The 23,987-nt window shown below is 44.5% G+C and overlaps 1 protein-coding gene and 1 long non-coding RNA gene across 5 annotated transcripts in view; one reads left to right on the forward strand and one right to left on the reverse strand.

Moving 5' to 3' along the window:
• The window catches only part of LOC142830795 (uncharacterized), a 92,313-nt gene extending 86,368 nt beyond the window's left edge, over positions 1–5,945 (forward strand). For both annotated transcript variants that reach the window (XR_012906300.1, XR_012906303.1), the window contains one exon: positions 5,783–5,945. This is a non-coding gene — a long non-coding RNA (uncharacterized LOC142830795). The remainder of the gene's footprint in view (positions 1–5,782) is intronic.
• The window catches only part of NCEH1 (neutral cholesterol ester hydrolase 1), a 43,003-nt gene that overhangs the window by 3,875 nt on the left and 15,141 nt on the right, over positions 1–23,987 (reverse strand). For 2 of the 3 annotated variants that reach the window (XM_025190463.2, XM_006134628.4), the window contains exons 2-4: positions 9,034–9,262; positions 6,598–6,667; positions 341–512 (exon numbers count right to left, since the gene is read on the reverse strand). In XM_025190463.2, coding sequence (XP_025046248.2) covers positions 341–512; positions 6,598–6,667; positions 9,034–9,160 — 369 coding nt within the window. In that variant the 5' untranslated portion in view covers positions 9,161–9,262. The remainder of the gene's footprint in view (positions 1–340; positions 513–6,597; positions 6,668–9,033; positions 9,263–23,987) is intronic. The other variant, XM_075937972.1, reaches the window with a different exon arrangement.

Raw genomic sequence — 23,987 nt, forward strand, 5'->3', positions numbered from 1 at the left:
ATAGGAAAAGCAGGGAAAAATAGATTTTTTTCCTACAAATGGATTCTAACTATGAAATTGTCTTTTTGTGGGGAAAAGAAATAAGGTTTTTTCAAAGGTTGGCAGCTGCAAAAATTGTGTATTCACAAAATAGGAACTGAATTTATGAATTATACATTTATGTGGCACATTAGCCACTTATGCAGGCAAATAAAAGATTCACTAGCACAATGGGTAAAGGTTGGTATCTAAATCACATCTAAAGCTACTCTGTCACTGTGACTGTGCAGCACAAATAATCTTTCTGTGTGTACTGCTAGAATATGGCTTGTTAGTGTGAAAGATAGGCAGTGGATATTACCTGTTGGCACACGGCAGCAGCCAAATTTCCTCCTGCACTATCACCAGAAATTGCAATGCGACCTGGGTCAACTGAGTATTTAGCTAGGATGTCAGACTGCAGAAAATACTTTGTTGCACGGAAAGTATCATAGAATTGTTCAGGAAAATGAACCTCTGGTACCAGCCTGTACCTACAAAATTGGAAAGAGGTTTATGTAGGATAATCATCATACAGAAACTGTATCTTTCTAACAGGACTACTAGGTAGTACCTGTATCACATGAACAGTGCAAGGCAAAAAATAACAGTTTAAATATTACAGTTGAAATAGGAAACATGTAACACTTAGACAGTATTTAACTTCCTATATGTTAGTATAACTCTAAAAGAGTGATGCTAACCCACTGAATATGAATAAATTAGGAAACTGTTAAGTAGAACTTTTGTTACCTCCCAATAGAGGATCTCAATGTGAGGATTCATTTATTCATATTTTTAATCTTAACACCCATGTAAAGTAGGTGGTATTATCTGCGGGGTATGGAGGCTGAATAGTGTGCTTAGCCCACATGGGTGAGGGTAAGTCATGCATCTCCAATGGAATAAGGATATGAAATCAAACTTGAAGAGTTCCCCAGCTCCTGCATTTACACTCATAGTCTATGGACACTGCAGTGGAAATATTTACAACAGCTGCAGCATATGCTACATGAAATGAATGTGGGCCAGGAATAACACCACCATGCTCTTGTGGAGAGTTTTTCCTCAAATGATCTCAAAGGTGCTTTATAAAGGAGGTCTGTGTTTTTATTCCCATTTTACAGTTGGGGGAACTGAGGCACAAGGGCATCCAGCGGGCTGGTGGCTGAGCCAAGGATAGAAGGCAGTTTTCCTGAATCCCAGTACAATGTTGTATCTGCTAGGCCTCCTTGGTCTTAAAACAAACAAACAAAACCCACTGAGAAATGAATGATTTTTGGTCATTACTTAAACCCTGGGTATCTGAGTTTCTTTAGCATTGTTTAAATAGCACTGATCCAAACTGATATTTTTTGGGGGGTGAGCGGAGATTTTTGATGAATCAGAATGAAAAGTTGAAAGTTCTTCAGTATCTTGAAAGCTTTCTCAGGACAGGAAATAACTATTCCCCATATACCTAAAATGTTCAGCTTAATTTAATAGAATCATAGAAATGTAGGGCTGGCAAGGACCTTAAGAGTCCTTCCTTCTGTGCGGAGACAGATTAAGTATATCATCCTGACAGGAATTTGTCCAATCTTTTTTTAAAAACCTCCAGTGACAAGGATTCCAGTTTCCCTTGCCACCTGCCCCATCCAGGGGCAATAGAAACTCCTTCCTTCCCCACTTCTCTCCAGTGCTCGCAGCAGAAAAGGAGTCTGGTTTCTTTTATTTTCCTTGTTAGGATTGTTGTGGGCCACTGACCAGTCTGAGCAGCCGTTTCTGATCAGTTTGCATCTGAGGCAGAAGTCATCATTTGTTCTCTCAACTTGTGAGCCAAATCAGAATGGCAGTATTATATGAAACACGTCTGTAAGTCAGTAGGCAAAGTTGTAATATAAATGTGTCTAACTGTGCTGGATGGAAATGTAACATTTCCCAGCATTTTATGCCCACAGAAAAAGACTGTCAGATTCTTCACTCAGGAAGCTAATAGGATAGCCTTAGACCTGGTTTCTTAAAGCTGTGGCTGTTACAGAAAATAACCTCAGAAAGATACTCTTAATCACCCAGACTACATCTACACTGCAAGGTTTTTGCACAAGAAGTTCTTGTGCAAAAACTTCTTGCTCAAAACCACGTCCACACCTCAAAGCACATCGCAAAAGCGATGTGTTTTTGTGCAGGAGAGCATCCACACTGCATGGACGCTCTTGCACAAGAAAGCTCTGATTACCATTCACAGAATGGCCATCAGAGCACCTGTGCTTTTTCCCATAGGAGTTTCTTGCACAAGAAACCCCTCTGGGGCGTCCACACTTGCCTTTTTGAGCAATAGCTGTAGCGCAAAAGGGAGTTAGGTCTCGTAGAAGGAGGTTTACCTACACCGGCAAAAGCCCTCTGTTCTGCCGTTTTACTGCTGATTTATTTGTACAAAAGCACATTTGAGGTGTGGATTGTCTGCAGGTTTTTGCGCAAAAACGATCATTTTTGTACAAAAACCTTGCAGTATAGATGTAGCCCCAGCCTTTTGGTCGCTCTCTCTAAAGTGATCTATTGTATTTAAAAATCTCATGGGCCTTACACACTTGGTTTTGTTCCTGGATGGTATTGCAAACAGGACACTGCTTGGAAGCTCTCTCATCCTCAATACTGGAGCACCATGAATCTGGAAGGTGGGTAGATGTGGGATTGTGATGTCCCTTTCTCTGTTGTGGAATTAATTTGGGGCTTGCAAGTCAGGCTGAGTCTTTTAACTATGCTTGTTCCATTGACAGTGCCCCCCCTACTGTCAGATGGGCAGCTGATTAAAAAGCACCTTCACAGCTTGCTCCCCTGTTTATCATGCCATCCTGGCAACAGCAACACTTGCCCTTATGTCCAATAATAATAATGATACATAGCTGTTACAAAGTGCATTTCATCTGTAGATCTCAAAGTGCTTTATAAAGGTCTGTAGCATTATCCCCATCTTACAGATAGAGAAAATGAGGCACACAGTGAGATAACTTACCCAGGGTCTTTTCACAGGCTAGTGGCAAAGCTGGACATACAATACAGGTTTCCTGAGTTCCAGCCTGTTGCTCTATCCACTAGGCCACACTAAGTCAGTAGGCTGTTTTTGCAATTCTTATTCCCTTAAACTTTGTATAGCTTAATATGTCAAATTGTGTTAGAATGTTAGCTAACAGGGGCTAACCAACATGACTGGCCTTAACTCTACCAGCTCAACATACGTTAGAGGCAGTATGCCTTATCTACACTAGAAGGCACTTGCTAGTTACAACCTTTTAGATTCTAGTCTAGACGTGGTCTTAGGATGCAACAGATGTGTCTGCTCATTGACTTGACGTTACTAATCTTGCCCTAGGGAATTTATTGACTATAACGTGGTGGATTGACTAACACTCTTAAATGCTTTCTCCTGTATACAGGGTAAGAATTGATTCACCCTGAAGGACACACTCTTTTTGATAAAACCAGCATGGGCCATACTAGGGCCTATTCCTATATTTTAATGGCTGCCTGTTTTACATCCAACAGAAATTATATGTGCAAAATAAATCTCAGGAGTAATATTGAGATAAGTAAGAAGCATTCAGATTCTTAAAATGATTTAGACTTTAGAAAGCAATCTGTGTATTACATCAGATAAAGTAAGATATGATAGGCCTTTGGAGAACTCCCTATGCAACTGGATAACAGATTGGGTATGCAACATTCAAGCAAGATGTGCAATTAAAGTAATGAGAAATCAGATTGGATTGCACTGAGTACAAATGGCTTGATTGGCAGAGATAATGGTTGGGTAGAGATGACAAACAGCTCACCAAAACAGGCAGAATTACAGCAGCTTAAACAAGAAAAGGAATAATAAGGGAGCTTTCAATATTGTGATAGCCACTTGTCTGCAATGGCTAACATCCTGCTAATTTATTTTTGTGTTTTAGAGAATACAATAAAAAGGAGCTGGAAAAAACTACACTTAAATTATATTGAAATGAATATTATACAAGTAAAATCCATTCTGCATAATGAGGCTAATTTGATCATGAGAATTGTTAAATAATCTAATTAATTCAGTCACTGGCCTCTCTTCTATCAACTTTAATATTTTCATTTACAAAAGAAAAGTGCTTTATGCAGCCACTTAAATTTCCCTCTTCTCATTTATTAAAGTGGCCTGTTAATGTACTTCGCATCTTAGAGGGTTTTTTAACTGAGGAGACTCCTTAAGGTAAAGAGAAGGCCTGATTCTTCCATTGCCTTCCAGCTTGTTTAGTGATCTGTACTTGTGCAAAGTGATCAGGTGAGGCACACACACATATGGGCACAGTACTTTCTACACTTGCCTTCAGCAAAAGCGCTGCTATTATGTTTGACCACAGTGGTTGGGAAGAAACCTGACCACTGTGAACATACTATTTGTGTTATTACTCTTTATAATTCTCAAGTTACATACATTTTGCCTTTAGATATTTGCCTTTGTCTGATCTAGTCTACTTTTCAATGTGTCTGTTCTGTTCCTTATATTTTCTCCTACATTCTCCTATCTCCAGGCTATTCCCTTTCACTCTGCACTGTTTTTCCCCTTTACAGGGATGTTAAAATGTTAATGCTAGCACGTAATCAGTTAACCTTTTAATGTCAGACCTGCTACCTGATCTGCCACAGCCGTGAGATCCCACCACCCCGCCTGCTGGCCCCTCTGTGGCCAGGGCTGCTCTGGCCCGGTGTGGCTGGCCACCACCAGAGTTTATAGGCAAGGGCCAGTTAACTGGTAAGCATACCGGTAAGCCTCATGCTTAACTCAAACCCCTGTTACCCATGTAACAGTCGGACAGTGACATTTCAGAATATGTGCTGGTGGTTTTGAGCACAGAATTCTCATTTAACCCTCATTAGTTGGGGTTGTTCTCCTTTACTTTTGCCAATGATTCAAACCTATTCTGGACAGAAGTAATATAATGGTTGGTGATTTCAGACAAGTCCAAATGTTGAATGTCTCATGTTTAAGTTTTAATTTTGTTTCAGGCTAACAGCTGATAGTCAGACCCAGTCTGCACTCAGGAAAGTCTACGTTCACTGCATACGTGATCTCCAGTATAGCTGTATCAGTTGATTTGGTTCTTTGTCATATTGTCTCATCTTTCAGTGGTCACCATCATTGGGCTTTCCGCCCAGTATGAGGCTGGAATCTATGAGACAGATGTGAACTAAGGATATTTCTGGACATTTTAGAAACTAGTATTTCAGTTGTATTAAGGTATGGTATAGAACAGGGGTGAGGAACCTTTTTTGGGTTGGGGGCTGCTGACCCACAAGAAAAAAAAACATCAGTCGAGGTCTGCACACAAATGAGAAGCAACAACAACAAAAATCCCTCAATTATGTGGCCCCCGACTGAGAAGGAGAAAGACATTCCCCACATTCCCTTTGCACACCAGAGCCGTGGGGGCCCAGACTAGGAGATTTTGTGTGCTTCAGCCCCACGGGGGGACAGCACAAGGGCTGGAGCACCAGTACAGGCCCCCAATGCCCAGGGGGACCCCGAGCCTCAGGAGCTGGATCCAGGCAAGCAAGGGGCCACAGCCAGCCCCTGGGCCTTAGATTCACCACTCCTGGTATAGAACTTCAATTGACAGCTGACTTATACCACTACTGCTTAGCCAAAATATGCAGAGGAGACTATTTCTTCTCCTCCACAAATACAGACACTTGCTACGTTGATCTAACCTCACCTGAACACTTAAAGTAAGTAAATCTATTTTTTTATTTCTAGGTAGTAGTGACGTCAGAACAGAATTGCTGGAAGCCTTCACAATTCATCACTAACTTCATGCTGACCCTTACTGTGATCTGCTGTACACCATCCATTTCCTCATTTGTCATCCCACTACAGTAACTCTCCACACTCCTTCCTTTATACATCTTTCTCAAGGTTACTGCCATCTCCATGTCTAATGTGAGCAAAAAAAGGGAGGGAGGGTATAGAACCGTGGTCCCCAACACGGTGCCCGCGGGCACCATGGCGCCCGCAGGGGCATTCATGTGCGCCCGCCACGTGCTCGGGGCTGGCCTGGCCCCGGGCGCGTGGCGCTTGGGGTGGGGGGCGCCGGCCCCGGCCGCTTGGAGGAGGGGGGGGCGCCGGCCCCGGGCGCGCGGAGCTTGGGGGAGAGGGGGCGCCGGCCCCGGGCCCGCGGAGCTTGGGGGGGAGGCGCGCGGCTATGGGGGGGCCCCGTCCCCGTCCCCGGCGCCCGGCGGACGAACGGCCACGCCCCCTGGCGCCCGGCCACCACCACAGGTTGGGGACCACTGGTATAGAAAGTGTGTCAGTGTTTGATCCTGCAAGCAGTTTACTATCTACTTTTAAATGTCCTTTACAATCGAGTGCTATTATCTCTTATAATTAGAAAAGTATTCAGATATTCTAATTCAGTGTCATTCAGAATTACAAACTTATCAAGTCTTGCTAAAGAGACTTTTTTTTTCCCCAAATGAAAACCTTTTAAACAAGTCACAGTGACAAGGAAAAAAGCTAACTCATTCAGAATGATACATATTTCTAAATACTTTAAGATTTTGTTGATTACTCACTCAATTGAGACAATTACAGCATTGAGAGATTCTGCCATGATCCTGCAGAGATTATTATAGAAGCTTGTTCCTGGAAATAAGAGGACCGTTAGTGAAAGACAGACAGTTTTGTTAATAGGCATATTGTACAGTACTCTATAGCTACGTCTAGACTGGCATGATTTTCCGCAAATGCTTTTAACAGAAAAGTTTTCCGTTAAAAGCATTTGCGGAAAAGAGCGTCTAGATTGGCACAGACGCTTTTCCGCAAAAACACTTTTTGCAGAAAAGCGTCCGTGCCAATCTAGACGCGCTTTTGTGCAAAAGAGCCCCGATCGCTATTTTCGTGATCGGGGCTTTTTTGCACACAACAAATCCGAGCTGTCTACACTGGCCCTTTTGCGCAAAAGCTTTGCGCAAAAGGACTTTTGCCCGAATGGGAGCAGCATAGTATTTCCGCACGAAGCACTGATTTCAGACAGTTGGAAGTCAGTGTTCTTGCGGAAATTCAAGCGGCCAGTGTAGACAGCTGGCAAGTTTTTCCGCAAAAGCAAGTGCTTTTGGGGGAAAAACTTGCCAGTCTAGACACAGCCTAGGTGTTTAGATGCATAAGAAAAACAACAAGCACTTATATTCAAGCCTGTACAACAAATCTGACACTATAATAGAAACTCATTACCATCAACACATCTTCCTGCAAATGTAAACGAATGGAACACAGTCAGTGCATAATAGCAGGTACCATCATCTAGTGGAATGAATCTAGTGTCTTAAGTTTGTGCACTTTCTTCCTGGCTTTGCCATCAACTTGTTTTGTGACTTTGGGCAAGTCACTTCACATCTCTGCTTAAGTGTTGCTTACCGCTACCTAACTGCATTGGACTGCTCTTGGGATTAGTGTCTGGAAAATACTGTTTTTGTGCAAGTCATTGTATATGTTGTCATTATATTATGCATGCTGGACTCAAAACTTGAAATTTTGTACTCAAGGTAGTAGTCCTAGTAAAGCCAATGGGACTGCTCACGTGAATCAGGCCAGCAGGTTCAAACCCATCCTATTCATCAGGGTACTCCTTTTCTATAATTCTATGCCTCTTCAATTACTGAATAGGTATCTCATGGTGAAGGAGAAGATAACTATATATTAAGCATCACTTTAAAGTGAATAGTCTCAAGATTTAATATTTAGCGGTAATATTTCTGCCATTAATTTTTATATCTTAAACTGAACTAATGTGTTTAGAGTTAAATTTATCTGAGTGAAGCACAGTAATTCTGAAGCACACATCTGCCCTGGGGGAGTGCTATGCAAGTTACTATAGAACCAGAGCAGCTCACCAAGTTTTAGAAAGCATCACTGACAGTTGACAATGACAGGACTTCCTAAGGGGTTAATGGAGAGAATTCTGTGAGAACTGGAAGACAGAGGAATTTTTAATGGACACCATTACTAATTATGGGCTAAATATGCTGGCATTTTCAAAACTGCCTAAGTGATTTAGGTACAGCCGTCCAACTGAAAGGCAAAGGCACATCCGACAAGTCAACACATAATCTCGCTTCCCACTAAAACTGTCAAAGTTGGGAAGTAATGCAAAATCTGCACCTTTTGACATACAATATGCTTTACTATTCTCTTAGGGTACGTCTACACAGCACGGCTAAAATCGAATTAAGCTATGCAATTTCAGCTACGTCAACTGGTAACTTTAATCAAAATAGCTTAATTTGACTTTTGGTGCTGTTTACATAGCAGGAAATGGAAGGAAGAACATTCTTCCTTTGACTTCCTTTACTCATGAAATGAGGGTTACCATGAATTGGATTAAGAAGTCCTCCAGCTTGACATTATTTTGAAATAAAAGCTTGTAGTGTAGACACGCACTACATTATTTTGGAATGTTAGTTATTCCAAAATAACACTGTGTATACACGCCCTAGAGTGTCTGTGGCAACACAGAAGATGAAGAGGGCATGACCTTCAATTGTCACCCTAACTATGCAGATCTTTGGGACACCCATAGGTTTGCAGTTATGTACCAGTAACATGTGTACTTGTTTTCTGTTTCAGGGTTACTCCCCCCCCTTATGGTGAGGGTTGAGACTGTCAAGGCTCATCTACACTGACAAGTTACTGTGGTGAAACCTTCTCACTCAAGAGTGTGACAAATCACTCCTCCCCCTTTCCAGGTGCAGCGAGTTTGAGTGCAGTATCTTGCCAGTGTAAACGGGCTTCCAGTACTGGGAGCTATGCTCATCATAGAGGTGTAAGCTCTCTTCCAGTGCTGGAGCCATGACTACACTGTTGCATTAAAGCACCGCCACAGAAGCACAGAGCCAGAGTTCTAGTGCTCCTTAGGTTCAGATGTGTCTCAGAGAGCAAATTCTCAGGTTCTGTGTGGGAAAAAACAGCTTTTGAGATGAGACCATACATTCTAATTAATAACAGACACACACTTGCACTTGCCAAAGCCCATCCTCCTCCGTGGATATAAACGACACTGCGCTTTAATGTTCTGTCTTCCTTTGGAGAAGGTTCAAACACTCTGACTTCCACTCCATCGAAAAGGGCATCCGTTATCATAATGTGTTCTGAGGACGGGGGCTCTAGCTTGTCAAAAGTACCAATCACATAATTCAGAACTCTCAAGTGATGGCTGAGTCTTAGACAGTGAACCAGATTGCACTAGGGAGAAATAGAAGGGGGGGGGGGGGGAAAGGAGGAAAAGTCACATGTTACTCACAGGCTTATCCTACCACTTTGCATTAAACATCCTTGAGACAGTACTTGTAACTAGACAGGCAAAAAACTTAACACCCATGAGGTAATGATTTCAAAGCCTTTCAGAGTTATACTGAAACAAAACTGTGCCTCACTCTGCAAAAAAGAGACTCATGGCAGTGAGTCTCAGAGGCTGGGCCAGCTGACTTGGGCTCAAGGGTTTTATACCGTGGGGCTACATATAGTAATGCAGTTGTTTGGGCTTGGACTATAGGATGAGTCAGTGAAGGAGATGGGTCTTTGAAGCTGGGCCCCAAACCAGCTATTTTTAGTCACAGTGTGAGCTCAATTCAGCAGACCTGGGCTCTAAGACTTGCTGTCCCGGATCTTCCTCCACCCCCTCCCCACAGTATACACATGCTGCCAGTTGCCTTAATATATATTTTGAAAAAATAAGCATTGTGAGCACTTGGGAGATCAAGAGGGCAATGGTTTAGAATTCAGACCCTCCTACTTGAAAAGTGCAGGTAGATTGAAAAACAAATGGGTAGCTTCACAGCAGTGGTTGTCAACCTTAATTGGAATCATGGGTGGCTGGGTATGCTAAGCAGGGGAAGGCACTGCCTTCTCAAACCACCAGCCTGGTCCTGCCCACACTCTGCCCCCAGAAAACCGACTATAGGTGCCCCCCCAGCACCCAGCCTCCCTATGCTCCAGGGCTGGGACAGCATGTCCTCCTCAGTGCTCTGGGACCAGGGAGGCTGGGGGCTGCATGCCACCTGCCCTCCCAATGTTCTGAAGCTAGGGGCTATCCGCCACCCACCTTCCCTGTGCTCTGAGGCAGGAGAGGCTGGGGGCATGGCCTCTCATGACTGGAATATAAATGTTGTACTTACATTTCAGTGTGTAATATATATAGCAATATAAAAAGTCATATGAAATTTTAGCTTGTACTCACTTTGTTAGTGCTTTCTATGTAACCTATTGTAAAACTAGACAAATGAATTGATAGACCCCTGGGACGATATTTGCATACCCCCAACATTACAAGTACATGTACCCCTGGTTGAAAACTACTGCACCACAGGACTTAGAACTGCTGAACAGTGTGTCAGTTTCTTCTAGCAGACCCATATACAGTAGTCATTTTGTTATATCATTACAATTAATTTCTGCATTTTTCATAGTGTATTGGGAAAATGTAAGTATAAAACCCCACAACCACAGATTTTATTATACTTCCAGTGAAAATACGAAACCTTAAAGATACTAATTTTCTACTGACTTTATTAGTTTGAATTGCATCACTCAGGAAAGTCGGCCTTCCTTTCTACAGGCTGAAAGAGTGCGAGTAGTTCACTGAGCTGGGGTCCGCATCTCAGTTTGCTCTTTTTTCTAAACTGATAACAGTAATACCTGCCTTGGAGGGATGGTGGCTGTGAGGCTTAATTCATGTTTAGAAAGTTGTGAAATCCCTGGGAAAAAGGTGCCATATGTGTATTTTTCTTGTGTGTAAATGATTCACCCTGAAAAACAAATCTTTTCAATTTCAGTAAGTTTCTTCAAGGAATAGTTTCACTTACTGAAAACAAGATTGAGAGCAGGGAGTTTGTGACTAAGGGGCATGAATTTATTGCCAGCTGCAGAGCTCTTTGTTGCGATGCAACAAGCAATCTCGCACTGGCCTAACTTTCCCCCATATATGGGCTGAATAGACGTCTATAATGCAGTTGGAAGGGCTCTCCCAAGTGTGGGTAAACTGATGTGTGCTAGCTCTGCACGAAGCAACAAGTTAAAAATAGCAGTGCGGCTAAGGTAGCACAGGCAGCAGCTCTGGAAACCCACCTAATCGACTGGGGCATATTCAAGTGCCTAGCTTGAGCTGCTGTTCATGGCCACACTACTACTTTTAATGAAGTAGCTTGACTAAAGCTAGAGCGTGTCCATTTACTTGGACTGGGAAGCATGCTCTTGGCTGAAACACAGACATACTTAGGGTGTAATTCAGTTATCTGACTCCTTGGACTTTGTTTATGCATCTTGCCCAGAGAGGATAAAGGACCTGCTGCTACCAGCTAAGGGAGAGCCCGTTAGGCCAAAAGGGTAGAGATCTGTTTCTCAGTGTACATACAGCTTATATAGTAATTGTGCCTGCAGGGTATGAATGTTTTCCCATGCTTGCTGTGGAAATCCAAGAGGGGATGGGGAAGGGAGATATCAGGCCACACCACCTACTGGGTGTGTGCTATGATGATGAAACTACTACAGGCAGTCCCTGAGTTACGTACAAGATAGGGACTGTAGGTTTGTTCTTAAGTTGAATCTGTATGTAAGTCGGAACTGGCGTCCAGATTCAGCCGCTGCTGAAACTGACCGCCAGTTCTGACTTACATACAGATTCAACTTAAGAACCCCAAGTCAGCTGCTGCTGAAACTGATCAGCGGCTGATTCCAGGAAGCCTGGGGCAAAGCAACTCTGCCTTGGGCTTCCTGTAGTCAGCGCTGGTCAGTTTCAGCAGCGGCTGACTTGGGGACGCCTGGGGCAGGCGTCCTGATTCAGCCACTGCTGAAACTGACCAGCAGCGGCTGAATCAGGATGCCTGGGGCAGAGCAGCTGGGGTGCTGCCGGGTTGGTCCAGTATTGCCCAGAGCGGCGCTGCAGGACCAATCGGCAGCGCCCCAGCTGCTCTGACCCAGGGTCCAAAACAAAAGCCTGGTCTGCTGGGGGGGGGGGCACACTAGCTGCGCCCCCCCCCCCCCCCCAGCAGACCAGGGACACGGGAGCAGAGCCGCAGCGGCAGCGGGGTGCCGCGCCTCTGAGGCTTTGCTCTAGCAAAGCCTCAGAAGCGCGGGGAACCGCCGCCGCTGCGGCTTCCCGCGCTTCTGAGGCTTTGCTCTGGCAAAGCCTCAGAAGCACGGGAACCCGCCCGGTGCCCCTGGTCTGCTGGAGACGGTCTCCAGCAGACCAGGGGCACCAGAGCAGCTTACGAACGGGGCTTTCTCGCCCCAGAGCTCGCAGGTAGCAATCCGCCACCTCGACCTCCGGGGCGAGAAAGCCCCGTTCGTAAGTGCGGATCCGACGTAAGTAGGATCTGCGTAAGTCGGGGACTGCCTGTAGTGGGAGGTTAAAAAAAAAAAAAAAAAAAAAAAAAAAAAAAAAAAAGGACTTGGTGGAGAGATCTTTCTCTATTTTGGAAGGCTGACCACTTTTCTTGGCAGAAGCATACTAGAAAGTAGGGATATAAAAATCTAAGAATGTTAAGTAATGATTAATTAGCTAATTGAGTAGTGGATGGAATTTCCATACCGCTGCTTTGGCTCTGCATTTAAAAAAAATAGAATAATAGAATACTAGAACTGGAAGGGACCTCGAGAGATCAAGTCCAGTCCCCTGCCCTCACGGAAGGACCAAACACCATCTAGATCATCCCTGATAGATGTCTATCCAAACTGCTTTTAAATATCTCCAGTGATAGATATTCCACAACCTGCCTAGGCAATTTATTCCAGTGTTTAGTCACCCTGACAGTTAGGAAGTTTTCCTATTGTCCAACCTAAACCTCCCTGCTGCAGTTTAAGCCCATTGCTTCTCGTCCTATCATCAGAGGCCAAGGAGAATGATTTTTCTCCCTCCTCCTTGTAACATCCTTTTAGATACTTGAAAACTGCTATCATGTCCCTGCTCAGTCTTCTCTTTTCTAAACTAAACAAACCCAGTTCTTTCAGTCTTCCCTTATAGCTCATGTTTTCTAGGCCTTTAATAATTTTTATTGCTCTTTTCTGGACCTTCTCCATTTTTTCCACATCTTTCTTGAAATGTGGTGCCCAGAACTGGACACAATATTCCAAATGAGGCCTAAATCAGTGCATAATAGAGTGGAAGAATGACATCTCATGTCTTGCTCACAACACTCCTATTAATGCATCCCAGAATCATGTTTGCTTTTTTGCAACAATGTCACATGGTTGACTCATAGGGTATGTCTACACTACCACCCTAGTTCGAACTAGGGTGGTAATGTAGGTATACCGCACTTGCAAATGAAGCCCGGGATTTGAATTTCCCGGGCTTCATTTGCATAAGCCGGCCGGCGCCATTTTTAAATGCCAGCTTGTTCGAACCCCGTGCTGCACGGCTACACGCGGCACGGGCTAGATAGTTCGAACTAGCAAGCCATTCCGCACTATCTGTACGCCTCGTGGAACGATAGTGCGGAATGGCTTGCTAGTTCGAACTATCTAGCCCGTGCCGCGTGTAGCCGTGCGGCACGGGGTTCGAACAAGCCGGCATTTAAAAATGGCGCCGGCCGGCTTATGCAAATGAAGCCCGGGAAATTCAAATCCCGGGCTTCATTTGCAAGTGCGGTATGCCTACATTACCCCGCTAGTTCGAACTAGCGGGGTAGTGTAGACATACCCATATTTAGCTTGTGGTCCACTATGACCCTAGATCCCTTTCTGCAGTATCCTTCCTAGACAATCACTTCCCATTCTGTATGTGTGAAACAGATTGTTCCTTCCTAAGTGGAGTACTTTGGATTTGTCCTTATTAAACTTCATCCTGTTTACTTCAGCCCATTTCTCTAGTTTGTCCAGATCATTTTGAATTATGACCCTACTATCCCAAGCACTTGCAACCCGGTCTATCCTTCCTGAGCAAGCTGTACCCTTCTATATCAATATTCCAGTTGTGTGTATTATCCCACCAAGTTTCTGTGATAACATCTCTGTCATGTTTGTGTTTATTTATTAGCACTTCAAGTTCTTCCTGCTTATTTCCCATATACCTTGCATTTATATACAGGCATGTAAAATAATGATTTGATTTTGCCTCTCCAGTTCTTCCTTGCCTGTCCTTTATCTCTACTATTATAGCCCATGCTCCCTCCCATTTCTGACCCATCTCCTAGGTCTCCATGTTTTTCACTTACCTGTGGGCTTTGGTCACTTGCCCCCATTGAATCTAGTTTAAAGCCTTTCTCACTAGGTTAGCTAGTCTGTGTCCAAATCCTCTCTTCCCCTTCCTCAAAAGGTGAACCCCATTCCTGCTTAGCAGTACTTCTTGGAACAGCATACCATGTCAAAGCTTCCTGGCAACACCATCTTCACAGCCAGGCATTCACCTGCAGGATGCACCTGTTTCTGCCTGAATCCCTACCTTTGACAGGAAGGGCTGAGGAGACCACTAGTTGCATTCCAAACTCCTTCACCCATACTCCCAGAGCCCTGCAGTCACTCTTGATCTGCTCTGAGTCACACCATGCAGTATCAGTGCCCACATGGATGAGAAGCATGGGGTAGTGGTCGGAGGGCTGGATAATCCTCAACATCTCAGATATGGGCCCCTGGCAGGCAGCATACCTCCCGAGATGACATGTCAGGGCAACAGATGGGTGCCTCCGTCCCCCTCAGAAGGGAGTCTCCAACCATCACTACCCTTCATTTCCTCCTCACAGTGATGGCTGCAGACCTCCCAGCCTTGGGGATACAAGGCTTCTTCTCTTCTGCTTTAGGGGGTGATTCCTTATTTCCTGTATCCAGAACAGCATAATGGTTCTCCAGAACCATGGTGGGAGAGTTGGGAGCAGAGGTGGGAGGGAGGAGCTGGGGCTCTTGTACATTTCAAAGGAGGAACTCCATGTGCAGCCCAGGGCCAGTGTCCCCCGCTGACCCAGGTTCAGAGTCCCCTGCTAACCCTGGCTCCATGTGGTGCTGCTGCTTTGAAATACCATGCAGAGCCCAGGGTCATCTGGGAACTCCCCAGCTGACCCCAGCTTCCGTGCGGCATTTTCCCAGAAGCTGGCATCAGCTGGAGACTCCCCAGCTGACCCCAGGTTCTGTGGAAATGGAGACCAGGATCAGTTGGGGAGTCCCCAGCTGACCCTGGGCTCCACGTGGTGCTGCCGCTTTGAATGCCACCTCAGCATTTCAAAAGGGCAGCACTGCAAGGAGCCTCTCTAAGGGGCAGTGCTGCATGGAGCCCAGGGTCAGCTCTTTGCAGTACTGCTCTGAAATGCTGAGGTGGCATTTCAAAGGGGCAGCACCACACAGCTGAGCCCAGGATCAGCTGTGTAGCACTGCTCCTTTGAAATGCTGCAGCTTTGAAGGATCCCCTCTTCTCCTGCCCCTTTGCTGCCTCTATCTGAGGCTACATCTAGACAGCAGGCATCTTTCAGAAGAAGCTTTTCCAGATCTTCCGAGAAACCTTCTTCCGAAAGACAGCATCCACACTGCCAAAGCGCATCGAAAAAATGATCTCTTTTTTCGAAAGTTAGCATCCATTCAGTGTGGACGCTATTTATGTTGCATTTAAGCTGTGATAACTATGGACAGAGTGTCCACCAGGGCACCTGTGCTTTTTCCTCTTCTTTCAAAAGAGCTCCCTCTTCCCCGTTTTTCCGAAAAAACTCTGTAGTGTAGACATAGCCTGATAGAGGCAGCAAGGGGGAAGGGAGAAATCAACTAGTTCTTTAGTGCAGAGCCACAGCAGAGTTACCTCCGGCTCCAGGATCGCTGTGGCTCTACTCTTCAAATGTAGCAAGAGCCCATTTAAAGTGCGGCGCTGCAGTGGGGTTAGCTCCTGGGGCTTACACCGGCTCGGAGAATGCTGTGGCTCTGGCTCCCCTGCCCACCCCCACACTGCGGAGACGGTGCTGGGGGGGGGGGGGGGGGGGGGAACTGGCTTTTAAGCCAGCTCCCCCCAGCACCGGTTCCTGCTTCTTCCCCCCTTGCTGCCTCTAATACAGAGGCAGCGGGGCAGGGGGAATAGTTGAGTAGTCACTCAACTGGTCACTTACATCCCTAATAAAATCCTGTTTAAAATGTTAACCAGTTAAACATATAATTTAACAGGCACACCGTGCTGTAGGCTTCTCTGACCAGGTTGGGCTGAGCCTGCTGCACCATGCCCTTAGCGGGGTACTGGTATAACTTAAAAAACTTGCTAAAATATTCTCTTCCCTCATCCCCAATCAAAATAATTAAAAGACAAATCAAAGGACGCTTTGGAGTCTAAGTGCCATTTGGAAATGGGTTTTACTATTAAATGTTAATCTTTTGGTGCATTTCCATTTGGCTTTAAGGATGTGCACTTCATTGGTTGCTCACACAAAAAGAAGTAGCTATTTTTATTTACTACATCTCTGAACTTTTATTTTCCCTGATTGCTTTCCAGTGGTAAGCCTGGGAGCCTGTTACTGCAGGCTACCGTATCAAACCATTCATGATCCAAAAGCATACCATTCCCATAAACACAGAGACACAACGCCTGGGAACAGAACTCATCTTTTGGTTCTGCGTTTGTGCAGCATTTAGCACAGTGGGTTCTTTGTCCATGACCAGGACGCCTCAGCACTAGGGGAATATAAATCATATTTCAGAGCAATCCCATTGAAAACAGGATTTGTTGCATGACAGCAGATTCCTTGCTGCCGTGGTTTTATTTCTTTGAGGCCATAAAGCTAATCTCCCCTCCCATCTGTGGCACTTTACAAAATTTAGAAAGTCAATATTCAGTACAAATAGCTGAATTAATGTTAATACATCATGCTATAGAAGAAGCCCCTGAGCCAACTTCACTACATGTGTCTGTTGAAAGAGGCAGGCTTTGAAGTATGCCTAGTTTTACAAATCACAGCTTCAGTAGACCAGGTGGGGGGTGGGTTATCCACTTCGGAAGTGGAGAGGCACTAGTCTCCCAGCAGCCTGTATAAACTGTGTCATACCACACTGTGAAAGAGGTGGCTTCTCAGGAAGCCAGGTTCTAAAATTTTTATGATTGGATTGACTGAACCCCAGTGCTTTGTGTTGTAAAAGAGCTCTCCCAATAAAAAGAATATAAAAAGTATCAACTGTGCCCTGGAAAAGCTGAATGCACTAGACAGTTTGTATCTTTGAATTTCAGATTATGCTGTTCTCCAGCTGTTCCTCCCATAGGAAAATCTAATTCAAGGTTGAATGCCAGAGGGTTTCTCTCACACACATTATATTAGGAGGAAAGTAAGTCAGTGAAGCTCAAAGAACTACCCCAAACTTCCGTTGAGGTTCAAAGAAGTTCAGTAAAGTTATGTAATGTGTAGACACCTAGGTGCATTGACCTCAGTGGAGTTGTGCTGATTTACACCACTTGTGATCTGACCCTTTGTGGGTCTTGTGGGGGTTCTGAGAGGTTATTCTTTAGACAAAGAAAATGTGTGAAATAGTTTTTCTGCCTGATCTGTGTAGTGCAACAATTAGCCCTTTCAGAGAAAGGAGCAGACAGGTCTTGCCCAGATTGTTCATTTTTGCTCACATTCTCTATGGAGAGGGAACCCCAGTTTTACAGAAAAGTGTTTTAGTGAATCAGCAGCTGCCAAGTTACTCACAGGTCTATCACATGCTTTCGGTGTCTTTCTGTCCTGCTCCTATGAGGCCTCCCTCCAAGCGCCACCCATTATATAAGTGATGGATCCAGCCCACTCCCACTAAATGTGTTACATTGACTGTTGTCACAAACTAATCAAAGGAAAAAAAACAATCAAGCTTACATATCCCAGGGTATGGAGAGAAGGAGCAATTTCTGTTAGATCCAGGCACTCTTTTTGCCTTAATTGTGCTTAGCTACTAAAGTGACAGGTGTCTGAGAAGTATCTTTAATATCTTCAAATATTAGTTATCATTTGCAGGTACTGAGAATGTGCTGGTTACTAGACAAGAAGGTCTTGTCCCTAGGAATTTACAATCAAACTGTATATGGAATCATAGACTGGCTCTGACTGTGGGCTCTTCTTGCTTGTAGCAAAGCCACTGGCAACTGGATAAATGTTACAGGCAAGCGGTGACTGACCTGACCTTTGCTTGAGTCTATGATTTTACCCACTGAATCGGGGTAAATATGAGAACCGCCAGCCTGGGAGAGAGAAGAGGAAATACTAAGACTAAAGCCTTATCTGCATTACAGCAAATACTTTGCTGCCTGTTACTGGCATTGTGGATGTAACCAGTTACTGGAAACATGGGTCAGTTTATGTCCACACAGCAACTTTTCTGCCAGCATAAATCCATCTACACCAGCGAAAGGCAACCTAGGTTAGTGAGCAGGCTACATGAGTGGCCCTCCTTCATCTCATGTCAAAACCAAGATGGTCTTCCTAGGATAGGGTAGTCTTGCTAACTGCACTTGTGTACCTAGAATTCGTGGGTTGTGCAAACTGACTCGTAGCAGCTCTTTGGATGCAGAGGGAGCATGCAGATCTCCTCATAATGTTGTGTGCAATCAGCACGCACCTCACTTCACGTGCCCTTGCTTTAAGTGCATGTTACTTTAGTAATACCAGTAGGAAAAAAAGATGGAAATGAAAACCAGTAGACTCTGGCATCCCTGTGCATGGTCAATGGTAAACAAAATGACTTGTGGGCTGTACACAGAACCCCAATGGGCTGCATACAGTGTTTGGGCCACAAACTACCCACCACTGATCTACACCTATCAGTCTGATTAACCATCTGGTTTTTATTTTTTTCTAAGCAGTGCATTCTAAGAAAACATGGGCAGCTCTTCTATTCGGCTTTACCAGTTGAGAGTCCCTGGAGGATGGCATCAGTTGCACATGTGGCATTAGGGTGCTACCACAAAGAGTTCTGGGAAGGAGGTCCAGTCAAACTGGTTACACAAACATGGGCAAGTTCTCATGCCAACACATCAAAGTAACTGTGCTGAACTCATTAGAGGAAGACAAACATGCCTGTAGGCTATGACATCAATGCTGAGCAACAGCTGCCAGTGCTTGGTTCAGTCCTTCTGTAAAATACAGCTGTGATCTAATTTATGACCGAGCTGCAGTACACCCTTCCAATCCATAGCTCAGAACAACTGAGTGTGATTGTTCTTGCCACAACCCCTTCCTCCTTCAAATCATCCCAGTAAGAGCCTTATACAGGGGCTTTGAGATGGGGGAAGGAGGGGGGGAGGAGTATAGAAAATATTATGCCAATGTGATGTAGTCTATAAGGTTAAGTTGCTTGCCTGCCATACCAGATAACATACTTTTCTTGGGATGATTCATACTAATTTGTTATTATATCCAGCTATTCATAGTTATTTATATTAAGCTATAATGCAAGAAACCTATAGGCCTGTATCCTGTATGAACAGCTAAAGTAAACTAGTAGAATAAGGCTATGTCTAGACTAAAATGTTTTTGCGGAAAAAGGTACGGAAAATGCGCTCTGCATTTTGCATACCTTTTTCCGCTTTTTTTTTTTTCCCAGAAGAGGTTTTTCCAAAATTTGGCCCATCTACACTGGGCCAAATTTTGGAAAAAAAACCCTCTTTTGGAAGATCCCTTCTTCCTCGTGGAACGAAGACAGGGCTTCTGAAAGAGTGTGTCTGCTCTTCCACAAAAAAAAGGAGAAGAGAAAACGTGTTCCCTGTACGCAGCAGTTTTTTTGGGATACCTCCAGTATCCTGGAAAAAACCCGCAGTCTAGACATACCCTAAGCTAGCATAAGCACTTGCAACCTTGCCTGCTCTTTGACTTTGGGGAACTAAATAAGGGAAGTGAACCTAGAGCTGAGCTGGTTTATCTGGTGTCCAGAACTGGTTGGTAACCACAGGACAGATTACAGGGCAGAAAAATTTGTGAGAAAGGCCAAAGGCAATGGTTTAGGGAGTGAGATAATCCTCACTAATATGTATGGATAAGTGCCACAATCCATTAACCTATAGAGTAAGTGTATCTGAAGACTTTTTAGGGTGAGAAAACAAAATTTGGGCATGGTAGGCTAGGCCAGACTCAAGTAGTTCCAAGGTTCTATAGAGTATCTATGCTAAAATGCAAAAGGGATTGATACAGCTTCTTGACCTATGTGTAATATTCCAGTGTTCTGCACTTTATATACCTTCTATCAATGATTAGCTTAGTTCTGGTAGGTGGTCAAGGGCTGCACTTTTCTATGGAAAAGTTGTGAGATCTGGAATGGAGGTTGGGTGCAGAAGGGAGCTTAAGGTAGAGGAGAGGGAGTCTGGGTGAAGGAGGGGGTTGTGATCTGGGGCAGGGGATTGGAATGCAGGGTCCTGGACGAGGTATAGGTGTGGGAGAGGATTTTGGCCTGGGGAAGGGATGTAGGAGAGGGTGCAGGGTCTGGGAGGAAGTTGCAACCTGGAGGAAGGGGGCAGGGGGTGTAGAGGGTTTGAGTGGGACCTGGGGCAGTAGGGGCTGGTGACCTGGGGCAGAGAGTTGGGAGAGAGAGGAGTTGGAGTACCAGAGGCAGGATCTGGCCAGGAGGTGCTCACTAGGTGGTTTCCGACCAGTAGCCCTTCAGGTCCCTGAGGCAGGCTCCCTGCCTGCTGCAGTCTCAGGCTGCTCAGAATGGCTGGCTGCTCCCTATGGCGTGTGCTGTGTAAGGGGAGTATTTATGGGCTGCCCCCACTCCCAGCAAAATAGCTCAAAGTGGCCAATGGGAGCTGAAAGATTTTTCTGGGAATGGAGCGGGAGCAGTGCGCAAAGTCTCTCCCTGGCCCTGGCACAGGGAGCAGCCAGCTGCTTAAAGCACCATGAGGTTGCTCTGAAGCAGCTGGCTGCTCTGTGCCTGAGTGACCCAGTAGGGTAGCCCGTGGGCTGGATCCAGTAGTTTGGCAGGTCAGATTTGGTCCATTGGCAGTATCTTTCCAGCCCTCACTTAGCCACTCAACACTCTTCCTGCTTGGACCTTCAGCTTCATCAGGCATGCCAGAGATGAGGCTGGTCCTTATGTCTCTTAACATCAGGTCTTCAGGAAGGAGAGTGAGTATGCTAGGCTAAGTAATTCTTTATCTTAGAAATATTACCAGAGGGAGTCCTAGAATGGTATTATGCTCTTGTAACCTTATGGTTCCAAATGTTGGCAATTTCATTTGGTTTAATGTCCTCAGCCCTTGCCACATGCCTTGAAATTCCCTTTCCGAGATACAACTTTCTGAGTTTTCTGTCTGTAAACTGAATTGGGATAAGAACCTAAATATTTTCTGGTCAGATGAACATAAGAATGGCCATACTGGGTTAGACCCAAGATCATCTAGCCCAGTATCCTGCCTTCTGACAGTGGTCAATGTCAAGTGCTCCAGAAGGAGTGAACAGAACAGGTAATCATCAAGTGTTCCCTCTCTTGTCATCCATTTTCTGCCTCTTACCAACAGAGTCTAGGGACTCCATTCCTACCCATCCTGGCTAATAAGTATTGATGGACCTAACCTCCATGAATTTATCTAGTTCCTTTTTTAACCTTGTTAAAGTCCTGGTCTTTACAACATCCGCTGGCAAGCAGTTCCACAGGTTGAGTGTGAGCTGTGTGAAGAAAAAATTCCTTTTGTTTGATTTAAACCTGCTGCCTATTCATTTCATTTATGTTATGGGAACAAGCCAATATTTTTTCCTTATTCACTTTCTCCATACCTGTCATTATTGAATAGACCTCTATCGTATCTCCCTTTAGTCTCCTCTTTTCTAAGATGAAAAGTCCCAGTCTTTTTAATCTCTTCTCATATGGCTCCCATTCGAAACCCCTAATCATTTTGTTGCCCTTTTCTGAACTTTTATCAATGCCAATAGATCCTTTTTTGAGATGAGGCAATCACATCTGTATGCAGTATTCAAGATGTGGGCGTATCATGGATTTATACAGAGGGAATAAGATTTTTTTTGTCTTATTCACTATCCCTTTTTTAATTATTCCTAACACTCTGTCTGCTGTTTTGACTGCTGCTGAATGGATGTTTTTCAGAGAACTATCCACAATGACTTCAAGATCTCTCTCGAGTGGTTATAGCTAAATTAGTCCCCATCATTTTGTAAATATGGTTGGGGTTATTTTTTCAAATGTGCTTTATTTTGAATTTATCAACATTAAAATGCATTTGCCTTTTTGTTGTCCAATCACCTGATTTTGTGAGATAGAGCCATAACCTCTACCCCATAAATTAAAGTCTACTGTAATGCTCACCTTTGTATTGGCAAACTTCCTAGTGGGGAAATCCAGATAACAATGTGAGCACAACTCATGTTTTGAGCCACAGGTTAGTAAAGAAGAGGGTATAAATACAAGGCAGAAATACCAGAAAGACATTGGCAGTGTGATTTATAAAAAGGCAGGAAGGGAGCAAACTAAAGTGCTTTGAAAAAGTGGCTGGCACATTTCTCCACAGTCAGAGATGTGTATCCTCAGATTATTAAACTCTTACATAGCCTCAAGGCCTCGTGAACTTGACACAGCTGATATACTCAGAGAGACATAAATGCTCACCACTCCTGTTTCTGCTGAATGCTTGCCAGGAAGCTGTGCCCCACCCTGTCAAACACAAACCAAGCCTCAATGACCCTGCCTCCACTAAGGAAATTTTCTAAGGGTATGTTTAGACTGCAATTAGTCACTTGGAGCTGGCTCATAACAGCTGACCTGGGCTTGCAGGGCAGATGCTAAGGGACTATTTAATTGCACTGTAGATGTTAGGGCTTAGGCAGCCAAAGCTTTGGGACCATCTGAGAGCCCCAGCTGAAGTCTGAATGTCCATACTGCAAATAAACAGCCCATTAGCCCCCCCTCTGAGCCTGAGCTCGCTGGCATTGGCTAGTCACAGGTTTTTAACTGCACTGTACACATACTCTAAGGCTACGTCTACACTGCAGAGTTTTTGCACAAAAAGCCTGCAGCGTAGAAGTAGCTTAAGTGTCCTGCCATTGCTCACATTAGTTAAGCTCCAAAGGGGCTAGCAACATTGGGAGTTCTTGTGCACAGGCAGGTCTCCCACATCTCCCATAGTTTTAAGCACCATGTTGACTAGACTGATACACACACTCATGCCCTGTGAGCATACTGTATCCTGAACAACCCCAATGGCAACAGGTCTGTTGAGCAGTGCAGGCCACCCAAAATTTATCACTTCAATGCTCTGCTCCCTTCACTGCCTCCCTAGCTGCTCCATGGTCAAATTTGAGGTCCTTGAATGACTTTCAAAGCCCTAGTGAGATTGGGCAAGACTGTCCCAGGGCCCATACGCCCATCCGACTATGCTGCTCATTTGGAACTATGGAGCTATCCACTATGGATGTATTCAAAGTTGATGAAGCCAGGCTTTGGATCAGGCATCACATAAGTGAAACTTGGGAAAGCTGGGGACCTAGCGACTGTTTAGCCACAGGTATGGGACTTCCTCAAATCTCCTCATATTCATTAGTAAATATTCACTGGGGCAGTCTAAAGACAACAGAAAAATAGCACTGCTAGTTCAGTAATAACACATGGTAGTATAATCATGGTTTGGTTTGGCCTCATTCCAGCTAGGTAAAGACTTCACCCTACCTAAGCTTTATCTAAGATTAATTTCTGTTCTAAAATATTGCAGAGTGCTGCTGTGAACTGTAAAGCAGTTGCTATTTCTCATGTGAGAAAGGTTTGCACTTGAATAATGAACAAAACAAGCAATTTATATTGGACTTGATCCTGTAAGGTACTGAGCACTCTAGTCCTAATCCATTGATTTCAATAGGATGGTGGTTTCTTCTCAGAGCAGCGTGGCATAGAAAATGGAGCCTTAGATGGCAACTCAGCAGACCTGGGTGCTAGTTTCAACCAATGTTCCCTCTAATTTCTCCATCCATGTGAAGAATAAATTTTGTTATGTGCATTGAGGCATGTGAGCATGTGCACTATCAGTAGAAACACATACAGCCAGCTT

Source organism: Pelodiscus sinensis, chromosome 10 (assembly GCF_049634645.1).
Source record: "Pelodiscus sinensis isolate JC-2024 chromosome 10, ASM4963464v1, whole genome shotgun sequence".
NCBI lineage: Eukaryota > Metazoa > Chordata > Testudines > Trionychidae > Pelodiscus > Pelodiscus sinensis.